The sequence below is a fragment of the Spermophilus citellus genome, assembly GCF_964194105.1.
Source record: "Spermophilus citellus genome assembly, chromosome: 7".
NCBI lineage: Eukaryota > Metazoa > Chordata > Mammalia > Rodentia > Sciuridae > Spermophilus > Spermophilus citellus.
Window position 1 is genome coordinate 158,767,566 of NC_138188.1, and position 12,676 is coordinate 158,780,241.

Consider the following 12,676-nt stretch of genomic DNA (forward strand, 5'->3'; position numbering starts at 1 on the left):
TGCAGGGAAATGGATGGCACTAGAGCAGATTATGCTTAGTGAAGCTAGCCAATCCCTAAAAAACAAATACCAAATGTCTTCTTTGATATAATGAGAGCAACTATGAACAGAGCAGGGAGGAAGAGCAGGAAGAAAAGATTAACATTAAACAGAGACATGAGATGGGAGGGAAAGGGAGAGAAAAGGGAAATTGCATGGAAATGAAGGGAGACCCTCATTAAAAAAAAATGGAGATGATAGTTGTATTTATATAATTATGGAGACTAAGTGAGTTAAAGTAAAATATAAAGTGCCCATTAAAGAGATAAGATATCTAGGTGCAGTGAAACATAACTGGGACATGCAAGCTCAGTTCACTGTGCTCTTAGAAATGTGGGCGTGGAGCCCTTCTATGAGCGCGGGCTAGAAATGAGGCCTCTGGGACTTAGGTTTACATATGATAGACATACTACCTAATATCTACTTTATATGATACACTCTCCAGTATTAGAAGTTTGTTGTACACTTCATTATGAATGTTACATTCACTAAAAGAAGACAAAGGACAGCAAGCAAAATAGTTGACATATTTTGAAAGAGTGACAAGGTTTCTGTTTTATTATGTTACACTTATCCATCATAGCTTAGTCCTAGAAACCATGCAGTGTCTCCCCTCTGGTTGTGTAAAGAATATTTGTCAATACATTATGCATTGAGATATTTCTCTCTTGAATTCCTGTATTTTTTGGGGATGTCCAAATACTTAGTGCTCAATGTAATCTTTTCTGGGTCCAGATGAGAGTCCAGAGACTGAGTAATAATTTGGTGGTTGAGATAGCAAATATTGTGGACAACATTTTATTTAACCCACTTAGTTGTTCTTTCTTTTTTAAAATATTTTTTTAGTTGCCAGTGGACTATTTATTTATTTATTTATTTATGGTGCTGAAGATTGAACCCAGGGCCTCATACATGCCAGGCAAGTGCTCTATCACTGAGTCAAAACTCCAGCCCTAGCTGTTCGTTCTTAAACTTCTCCCTGGTGCTTATTTGGTTATATTAGTTCTTCAGAAATCACATGATTCTATCTCCATTTAACACTCATTTCAGGTACTGCCCCCTTCCAAAATGCCATTGAAGCGCTATGATCTAAGACCTATGTTTATAATTCTTCATGATCTTTTTTTTTTTTAAAGAGAGTGAGAGAGGAGAGAGAGAGAAAGAGAGGGAGAGAGAGAGAGAATTTTTAATATTTATTTTTTAGTTCTCGGCGGACACAACATCTTTGTTGGTATGTGGTGCTGAAGATCGAACCCGGGCCGCACGCATGCCAGGCGAGTGCGCTACTGCTTGAGCCACATCCCCAGCCCTCATGATCTTTTCTCTTACCTAAGGATTTAGGGCAAAAATGATTCTTCTGCTATTGATTTTTACCTTCTCTCTCTCTCTCTCTCTCTCTCTCTCCCTCTCTCTCTCTCTCTTTTGTGGTGCGGGGTTTGAATCTAGGGCCTTGGGGATGTTAGACAAGTAGTCTACCAACTGAGCTACATCCCCAGCCCTATCTTTTTTTGATTTATCTTCTTTAACATTTTGGGGGTGAGAGTAGAGGGAATATATAGTACACTGTTGTGGGTTGGAATCAAAATGTCTCTGTTAGACTAAATTCTCCCCCTAACTTCCCTCCCACTCTCCCTCGTTCTTCCCATGTTGGGGATGGTTGAGGCAGAAGCATGTTCTAAATCAGGCTCAGGCATACTTGGATTTTTGCATCTTTTTAATGGTCTCTCATAGCCATTTCAGTGATCATTAATGGGGAGTATCTTGGGGAGGTGAACTTTGGTGTATTACCAGTTTGCAAACTGTGACCTTATTCTAGTTAGTTTCTTTAACCCCTGCTTTTCACATTGATGCAATGGAAGTAACACTATTTACTTTGAAGGCTCTTAGATTACTTGAATGTCTTAGCTGAGTGCTCGGTGCACAATAAGTGTTTACTTTACAAATGTCCTTTGTCCTGTTGCTCTTATTAATAACTTTGGTTTGTAACCACATTCCAGTCTTGTGTTTTTTGCCATTTTTACCCCCTCTAAAAGGTTGTGACTATTCCCAGGCTTTTGAGGGGAGTAATAAATGTCCTTTGTTTTTTAGAATTTCACTTGAAATCCCAGTTAATGCTATTGCTTTTTCTGCAATGCAACTTGATCATCTTATAAGGAAGAATGAACAATTTTTCTCGTATTAAATGACATTTCTATATTTCCTTCCCTTTAACTCTTGCCTATTATAATTCTAGAAAAAATCTGTTCCTAAAATTTCTACATGGGAAAAGACTTACTTTTTTCTCTTTAATCAGTTGGTGTAAATGAGTAAAACCTCATAAGGAATGTTAGTCACAGTACATAATTTTTAGATAACTACAATGTAATTTTAATCCATAGAATCAGATTTTATATTTTTTATGCACTATTTCCTTTGATTTTATTTTTGTAGCTTTTTCTTTTTGGTCACTTATAATTAATTGGCACCTTCTGAACTACCTAAATTGTCCTTATAAATCTCATTGTGCATTCAATTTTTTCATGTAGGTTAAAAATTTTTAATTGTGAAATATGTATGCAAGAATATATATAACATAAAGAATAATAAAAATAACAGTGTACTTTCACTCAATGTAAAAAATAAGATAGTACCTAATCAGTGTTTGAAGCTCCTTATATCATACTGATTTTTATCATCTGTTACTTTGTTATACTTCCTACTTACTTAGTTATTTTTGAAATTAGAGTTTTTTTTTAGTAGTTTTGTGTCATTACAAAATATTGTGGCACTAGAGAATACATTGCACATGATAATTCATTATTGCCCAGAGTTAATCTGGACTTGATATATCTTGCTAATGCATTTTTAAAATCATGGTTTGCCAGTTAATGTTTATGGATTAGTAGTATTTTCTATAAATCTCAGTACATCAGTGTTTAAAATTAGTTGTCTTGAGACATTATCTCTCTCTCACAGACTAATCTCAGTATTTACCCGAGTACTATCAGCCTATTAAAATTCTGATATCCCAGAAGGTAAGCTGAAGGTTAATTTTATTCCATGATTTTCAAACAACTAAAAAAATGGTATTGTCATGGTGGTGTGGATTATAGTGGTTTGGGAGGCTGAGACAGAAGGCTGGTGAGTTCAAGGCCAACCCCAGTAACAGTGAGACCCTGTCTCTAAATAAAATACAAAATAGGGCTGGGGATATGGCTCAGTGGTCAAGTGCCCCTGAATTCAGTTTCTGGTTTTGAGCCCCCTCTCCCCGCCCCCAATGCTGTGTAACTTTAACTTCAGAAAACTGCTTTAAGCTCAGTTCTTGAACTGTTCATAAACGGTTATATTTTCCTTTGGCAGAATGTGAGCTAAAGCACACTGTAAAAGATTTTGAGGACTGTTAAGAAGTTCCTGTGGTATTGGAGATGTTTTTCATTAGCATCTAATTGTTACTTCATAGTATGTGAATGACTTCATTTGTGGGGGGAAAAGATGAAAAATGTACTGTATATTTTTGTTAGAAAAACTTAAAATGTGACTATCTAGACTTCTTCAGTTTCTTTCTTTCTTTTCTTTTCTTTTTTTTTTTTTTCCTTTTTTTGTGGTGCTGGGGATTGACCCAGGGCCTTGTGTATGTGAGGCAAGCACTCTACCAACTGAGCTATATCCCCAGCCCTAGAGTTCTAAGCTTCTTCAGGATGAAAATTATATATCTGTAATTTGATTGCAAAGCATATTTGGTATTTGAAGTTGTCTACTTGTTGGCATAAAACTCTGACCTCATAAGAACATTTTTTTTGAAGTAACTAGCTTGAAGGAAATATGGAATAATAACCAAAGTTGAGATTTCTGGAATTTGTCATTAGTCAGTATATAATGGTTTAGTTGCTACATATCAGCAATGAAGTTTAGAATTCATTTAGATATTTTACTTTTTGCTAATGGTTACTTTCATAATGAACAGTGACTAATGGATGATATTTCCAGGTGTCAGAATTTTGTGTGTATTTTACCTAAAGGTATTTTAAGCAGTAATGAAATAATCTTTTAATTACTAATATATTTTTTAGAAATATTTTTTAAGTTGTTGGTAAATTTTATCTATCTATCTATCTATCTATCTATCTATCTATCTATCTATCTATATGTGGTGCTGAGAATAGAACACAGTGCCTCACAAATGCCAGGCAAGTGTGCTACCACTGAGCCACAGCCTCAGCTCTCTGATAATTAAAAAAATTTTTCTTTTTAGTTATAGGTGGACACAATATCTTTATTTTTATGTGGTGCTGAGGATCGAACCCAGTGCCTCACGCATGTTAGGCGAGCACTCTACCTCTGAGCCACAACCCCAGCCCTCTAATAATTTTTAATAAAATAAAAAGAATACTGTTATTTTGTTCTGTTTCTAATAAAGGGCTTTAAAAAAAAGTTTAGTAATCCCATCTATTTCTGTTGAAACCATTCCAGCTGACAAGGTGTATGTAGCAGTCAGTATAACATTTTATAGGTGAGAATGTGATGTTGAGAACCTAAAGGATTTCACAATATATATAGGTTATAGTTGGAGACCTTTTTTTTTTCTTCTTCTTTTTTTGGTAGTGGAGATTGAAGGCAAGGGTGCTTGATCACCGAGCTACACCTCTAGCCCTTTTTATTTCACTGTGACAGGGTCTCTCTGAATTGCTTAGGATGGCCTTCAACTTGGGATCCTCTTGGCTCAGCCAGATAGATGCAATCATAGGCTTGCGCCTGGCTCTGAATTGATATCATCTTTTCCTATGGTGTGCCAGAATTTAAAAGAAGGACTATTTTTTATTTGGTCTCACAAACTTGTCAAGGCTGTCCTTGAATTTGTAATTCTCCTGCTTCAAACTCCCAAGCAGCTGGGATTACAGGTGTGTGTCATCTTGTCCCAAACTGACTATTTTTGAGGGATTTTTTTTTTTAAGAGAAAAACTCTGATTTTGGAGTAAAAATGATTTAATCTCGATGACTGATGATTCACTTTATTTTTATAAATAAAGCTGTCCAGATGAGTACTTTTCTTTCTTTTTTTAAATTAGTTACACATGACAGTACAATGATCTTGACAATTCATACATTTGAATCAAATGGGGTATAATTTCTCATTTTTCTAATTGTACAGGTTGCAGAATCACATTGGTCTTATAGTCACCTATATACATACAGCCATAATAATGTCTATTTTATACTGCTGCCCTTCCTATCCCCCCTTCCCCTCCCCTCCCCTCCCTTCCTATCACATCTCTCTACCCAATTTAATGTGACACACTTTTTTTTTTCTCCTCACAACATCAAACATGTATTCTGTATAACGATGAGGGTCTCCTTCCATGCAATTCCCCTTCTCCCTCCCATTCCCTCCCACCTCTCTTCCCTATTTAGTGGTAATCTTCTTCTCATGCTCTTCCTCCCTATCCCATTTTGAGTCACCCCCCTTATATCAGAGAAGACATTCGGCATTTATTTTTTAGGGACTTTTAATGTTCATTCATACATCCATCTATCCGTATACCTTCAAAACTGGGTGCTAGTTGGCTACAGTGGTACTTGATAGCATCAGAGCAGGAAAGGTGGTTCTTCAGGGATGGAGTCTCAAATATAAGTAATGATTTCAGACATAGGCAATTCCTAATTTCAGAAAAATTCACTCATTTCATTCCTTCCCTGACTATCACTCAGTGAAGTATGTTCTGTTGCTATTACTTGGACTACAAAGTTGGGGCTTTTAAGAACTTTTTAGTTAAAAAGTAGGAGAAATAAGTAAAAAGCAGAAGTATGGAGGGGTAAATACAGATTTAAATATATATTATGACCCACTTGCCTAAAAATGTTTTTCTTCAAACTACCTGAATAGGTTTTTACAAACTTTTGCAGCACTATTTGGATTTTTACTAGTAAAAGCATCATTTGGGCTAATTAGCATACTAGTTGGAAATTGCAAATATTAATGTGAACTATTTCAATTTCAATTTCTTGTCTATAACTTATCAAAAGTGAACTACACTGAGGCAGTAGGAGTTTTGGATGGTAATTTAGGAGTGTGGAATAAGTTAGAGAAAAGGATTATTAAGCCTGGTGATTGGGATGCCATAGTATAAAGTGTAGGGAATTATAAGCATTGGTAATTGAGCAAGGAAAACAACGTATTTAGAACTTTTGTTAGAGGATCTAGAATTGTGTAAGCTTCTGTATTTCTTTTGCAGGGTTCTTAGTGCCTATGCCCAATAATAGCTTTTAGGATAAATATGTTTCTTTTGGCTAGCTTGGGAACTTGGCCAACATAAAGCAGCATTGTTTCTGATAGAATACTCATTGAATTTCAGTGTTTACTTAAAAAAATAACTTTTTTGACTCAATTCATTTGTAAGCTAGGGCTTAGCCTGTATCATGTGTTCTCAGTCATGAAATAACAGTGGAAGCAATAAATACGAAAGAGGAAAGTAGTGTAAGAGAATTATAATAAAATAAAAAGAAACCACTTAACGAGCAAGAGGGCTTGTGAACTTGGGGAATCAGTTGAGAGGTGTCTTCGAACTTAATTTGCAAATAACATTGGTAGCTTGATATGTTACCAATGTTTCCTTTGAAGTAACTTTCATTATCTCTGCCTTGATCGTAAGTCACTATGGAAGGTGAATTTGCATACATATTAATTTGTGAATTGATGGAAGATTACAAAATGTAGGACACCCCCCAATTATATAGAATAATGGAACCTTCATGTTTATTTGATATCTAGAAATTCAAATTTGTATTGGTGGTAGGCACATTGTAAAACCATTTTTCTTTTCCCTGGCAGCTGAATACTTTGTGTTTTTATATGCAGTTGATTTTGATTAATGAAGATTAAGGTAAACTATTTAAGGAAGCCTAAATGATAGTAACCCAATTTTACAAATTTGAAGTGATTTTAGCTATGTGTTTTGGGGATTGTAGTTATATTAGATATCCCTCAGTTAGGGGGTAATTGTCTTGCATCATTATCTCTTATCATAATCTGTTTTTCTTCACACAGTGTTATAGTTTTGCCGCTGGACTCTTCCCTCCCTTCCCCCACCCCATCAGGATGATATGAGACTTGAAAGAAGACGATGCATACAGGTGACTCAAGTTTTGAAATACAGTAAAACTATGGTTATCTAAGAAAATGTGGGAATTAATGGTATATTTTGAATGGGGGAGCTTTCTGATAGGCGGTATTTAGTGTGTGGGGAAATTATTTAGTAAATGCAGAGGTAGTTGGGATATGTATTAAACCTGGATTTGGGACTCAGTTTGATAATCTTTTTTTTTTTTTTTTTTTAAAGTAGCGGTGTTAATACAAACAGCTTAGTAATTGCCCTTGTTTAAGCTTTTAAAAAGTTGGCTAATACTTTGGCGGGAATTGGACTATTTCAGTTAGTAAAATAAATATTCACTTTTATGGTTGAGTGTATGTCTCCTTTCATCCTATTAGAACATAGCAAATCTCTTATGGGAGTTGATGCTTGTAGTGTATTTATTATTAAGACTGATGATGGAATTAAGAATTTAGCACTCGTGTATGATTCTCTTAAAAATGTGGTCTTTTTTTTTCTTTCCTCATCCCCTCCTTCCCTACATTTGTTTCTGTCCTTTCCCCTCCTTCTTGCCTTCCCTTTCATCCTCTTTTATCCTTTATATTTATATAGGAGAAGCAGTGTAAGGGCATTTGGAGGGATGTTTTTGATTGTTTTATAACTTATTGAAGTGATCTTATTTGTATATGAAAAAATGGATGCTATTCTAAATGTGGATGTGTTTAAGGAACACTCTTGAAAATATAGTGTAGTTAATGGATAAAATGTTATTAACTTTTAAAGTTGTATGTTCTTAAATCAAGTAGATTGTGAGGCCTTTTGTTAAACTAGGAGACTTATGTTTGAGATAATCTTATTTGATTGTAAACTAAAGTCTGAAACTGGAAAAGAAGTAATTATAAACCTTGAATAGATAACTAATTGAATTAGTGATGTAGCTATTTTTTTGTGATGGATGTTTTCCTGGTACGCATTTTCTGAATGAAAATAATTATCACATTTTGATTTTAGAGTGATATATTTAAAAATCATATTTCATGTAGACTGTTTTATATGAAGAAATTTGTTAAATATAGTATTTGTACTTTATAGATCAAATAATATGTTACATTCTTGAGGGACTTACTATTTGTAAAACTATTGCTAATTTTGGTGTAAGTCAAAGTGATTGATATCTCTGTAATACAGTTCTCTCACAAGTGCATGTAGAGAGGTGTGCCTATACATACGTGTGTGGTTGCCTATACATACGGCAGGTATGCTAGGAATACAGTCTTCTGGCCCAATGGCTGAATGTTAAAATCAACATGATGCTGATGCTGAATCTCACCATCATAGAAAATAAATAGAATTACTGATAGAAACCGTTTTAGAATTTCACTTTATTTTATTTATTTTTATGTGGTGCTGAAGATCGAACCCAGGCCCTCACATGTGCTGGGTGAGCGCTGTACCACTGAGCCACAAACCTAGCCCCTTATGAACATTTTTTGTTGTCACATTTTATAAGTTTGAACTTTTGGTGCAGGAATGTCTAAGCCATGTGAGTTCTCAGATTGCTCCTTAGGCACTAAGTACTACCAAGTAGTACTCACTTTTCAGTGAAGGTCAGTAGAGGAACAAAGTATGTTTGGGGTGTCTCAGATTTATCTATGATGATTATGATTTTGGAGATTTCCTTCATGAGAATTTGAAGTAGCAAACTTGCTGTTTATTCTCACAAGGTATGAGGGATTCCCAAATAGTTTTTACTTGTGAAAGCCTTACAGCCTCAATGGAATTAAAAAAGTAAAGAAGAGTAAATATGGTTTGTAAAAGTTATCTACTTAACTTTATAAAAGGTAGAACCTAGAAGAATTCTGTAGATTAAATTTGTGACATAATCCAGTTTCTTATTTAGCTTTATAAAAATTATCAACATTTATTTATTATAACTGAGGTGATGGATCTGTTGATTAACTTGATTTTAGTAATCGTTTCACACCATATACATTATCAATATCATATTGTATGCTTTATATATGTAACATTTTTATTTCCCAGTTATACCTTAATAATACTGGGGGTGGGGGGGAGAAATAGAGTTTTACTGAACCCAAGCCAAAGCCAAACTTTAATGTATCTCTTATTCACATGAATATAGATCTTCCTGCTGTTGTTAAATTTGAGATTTTTTCTCGCATATTTTTTAAATGTAATTAAGAACACAAATGAAATGAATTTGGATTCATTTTTGATTTTTTTTGAAGAAAAATCACTGAGCAAATATTTATTTGGCTAATGTTTGCTTTGTACCATGTACTGTGATTGGTGGTCTGCAAGGATCCTTGTGCTTTTAAGGATCAAGCCACACTTTTCATTTGGAGGACAGGGTAGATATGTAGACAGATAAACTGCATTTATGGTAAATTTTAAAGACTTAACCTCTTGAATTCAGTGCATCTAGAGCAATCAGAAAACTCTTCTGGGTAGTAGCATCAATTGTAATGGTTTCAGCTGACCCATTGAGGTTCAGGCTGTAAAAGTGTTGTATGTCCTCTCCTCTCTGGAGCTCTAGACTCAAGTAACTGTCCTGGATGACTTTCCCACATAGTCCCTTCCTTGCCCATTTAATCCTCTTAGTGATGAGTGATATCATCTTATCTAAGGACACTGTCATTCTGTGAGCCTGGAAGTAACCAAGTTCAGTGTTTTTAGGATTTGGAATCATTCCCCAGCTTAGGTTTGGAAAAAGCACTGCCTGGGAGATTACCAAGCATATTTACATAAAGGCTTCTGTGGGAAGATGCCTGCTTAAGCCAGCACTTTTTTCAGTTTATTTGAGTAAGAGATCTCCCTTTCCGTACTTTTTTACTTGTACCCACTAACACCTCATGGAACATTATTTGGGAAAATCTGTTGCAATGCAGTAGTTGATTTCATTCTTTGTTTTGTTGAAATAGCTTTCTTTAACAACTAAAATTGTTTTTAATTATAGTTATATGTTAGCCACTTTAAAACTTGGAATGGTTTCAGAGTATATAGAACTGCCATGTTTTATAAGTAACTATAGTAATTTTTTAAATTGTACTGATTTGGGGCTAGGGGTGTTGCTTAGTGATAAGAGCTTTTGCCAAGCACATTTGAGGCCCTAAGTCCAATCCTTAGTACTGCAAAACAAAACCAAAAACTAATAAAAAACCACTGTCTTTGTCACCATTGTTATATGTGAATTTTAAGTGCTTAATACCATTTGGGACAGTTTTTAATATTGTATTCTCTAATTCATTTTAAAATGAATTTTGTAGGATAAAATCTTCATTTAGAACAATTAGATTCTAATGAGCATAGAAGTTGTAATATTTATTACAGAATAATTAGAAATCAGATCTGTAAGTTTAAAAGATGCAATTTCTTTAATCCCATCACATACAAGGCATATTGGAAGAATCAAAGGGCGTGTACATTTTAACATTTTGGTACCTGTTGTCAGTTTGCCTCCTTTTGGAATTTTTTTCCATATTCTCCTATACACCTCATCTTTTCCTCCTTTTTTCTCTCCTTTTCTCTGGCTTATGTCAGTTTTTCTCTTATTGATTCAGTGATTTTTGTTTGTTTGTTTGTTCAGTAAATGATAAATCTACTAGATTTATTTTTAGCTCTCAGATTTCTCCTTGTTTTCTACTTAATACAAAATCAGTGAAATTTTTTTTTTTGGGGAATTTTTAAACATACAGGTAAGTACAAGTAAATATACCCAGAGTTTTAGTCTTCACTGCACATGGCATATTTTTCCAGCTCTCCCTGCCCTTCATGCCGGTTTTGATTAGTTGAGATTATTGTGAATAACCATTCAGGTTGGTGAACTGGAGGTAGATTACATTTGATGTCCTTATTGACTCTAACATATTATCAGTGCATAAATGTTTGGCAGTATGTCAGATTTTGTAATAATTGCTTCCTAGGAGTTTAGCTTTGGGTCATAGGGCTTGAAAATTTTTAAGACTCTTGATACAGAAAGGTGTTTGATTAATGTTTGCCAGTTTTTACTTGGTGGTATTACAAGATGTGTTTGGTATTAACTGTGTCAGCATTGACTGTTATAATGAAAACTAAAACTTAATTCTATAGACAAAAGATCTTCTGTTTCGAAAAATAGAAGTGATAGTGCATTCTCAGTGGAGGAGAGAGTTCAAATGCTTCATATATGTATAAAATAAAAAGCAGCAAGTACTTCCTTTTTCCAATAGTGTGGAAGTTATTCTTCTCTTAGAATTATTTCTTTCTAGCTAGTGGTTTTTACTTAATGCTTTTTCTGGCATTGCATATATTTACTTGGAAGTTTCAGGCCAGTCTGATGGTTCCTCAATGCCAGGGGGCGCTATGGCTTACCTTCTTCCTGTGCCCTTGGTCTAGCAGGATCCTTGGGATTTAGGAAGCACTTTAATACTTGCAAAAAGAATGTTTTTTGCCACCCAAACACCCAAAAAATAAATACCTTAATCTGAATGCTTATTTTAATAATTTTATTCAAATGGGCTTAAGAGTTCCTCATTAACTTCTGTTCCTTCTTATCTTTCATGTTTTTATTAAAAGCTTCTATATAGAAATAATTGATAATAATCATCATGTAATATATATGAATGTTTGATTAAAAAAATTTTTTAGATATAGATGGACACAATACCTTTATTTTTATTTTTTATGTTGTGCTAAGGATTGAACCCAGTTCCTCACATGTGCTAGGCAAGCACTCTACCACTAAGCCACAGCCCCAGCCCCTAGAGTGTTTGATATTTTTGTAAAAGATAATGGGAAACTTTTGAGGTTATCCCCCCCCCCCCTTCCAGCCCCTTTGGTGCTGTGGATTGAATCCAGGACCTTGTGCATACAAGGCAAGCACTCTACCAACCGAGTTCTATCCCCAGCCCTTGGTTAGCCCCATTTTAACACTGAATTTTGTAGGTATTAATTCCTTTATTCAAGGTCCAGGTGAAAGCAAATGTTAGCTTTTAGGGATGTTTCCCAAGTGTACCTGCATTCTGGGAAAATACCAGTGGACATAGTTTTCTAGTCTCTTTAGTTTTCCCTGAGATGGAGCATCTAGTTTGGTTAAAAAAAACTCATGAACAACATCTGTAAGATTAAGTGAACAGTGCTCTCAGAGATGTATACAAAAGTGTGTGGAAGCAAATCTTAGATAACTACAAGACCTGTGTGGTGTCAGAATTTGCTCAGAAGGAAGCAACAGGTGCTACGGATGGTCCTGAGACTAGAACCCCAAGCTAGTCCACCAAGACTCCCTGGAAAGTTTGGCAGGCTAGTTTGAGTACAGCAGCTGAAGCTGAGGAGATGTTTCAAGTTCCCTAGAGTATATAGTAAGTTCTGAAACAGAGCTGGTCCCTATGAATGCTTAAAACTAACCAGTTGGTGCTCCTTTCCTGGCTAAAACCCCACATTTAGGAGACACTGCTGGGAATAGAATCTGAATGAAGTGGTATGGAGATAGTCGGGGTAAAGGAAAAAAACGTCAGGTGTAAGTGGGGAAGATCATATTCATGAGTCTGTAGTGTGGTATGCTTCATGAAAACAGA

The 12,676-nt window shown here is 35.0% G+C and overlaps 1 protein-coding gene across 6 annotated transcripts in view; it reads left to right on the forward strand.

Moving 5' to 3' along the window:
- Positions 1–12,676, forward strand: part of DYRK1A (dual specificity tyrosine phosphorylation regulated kinase 1A) — a 150,325-nt gene that overhangs the window by 56,484 nt on the left and 81,165 nt on the right. For 5 of the 6 annotated variants that reach the window (XM_081300658.1, XM_081300659.1, XM_081300657.1 and 2 more), the window contains exon 2: positions 7,061–7,146. The exons of the other annotated variant lie outside the window; for it this stretch is intronic. In XM_081300658.1, the coding sequence (XP_081156784.1) occupies positions 7,137–7,146 (10 nt within the window). In that variant the 5' untranslated portion in view covers positions 7,061–7,136. The remainder of the gene's footprint in view (positions 1–7,060; positions 7,147–12,676) is intronic. 6 annotated transcript variants of the gene reach the window in all.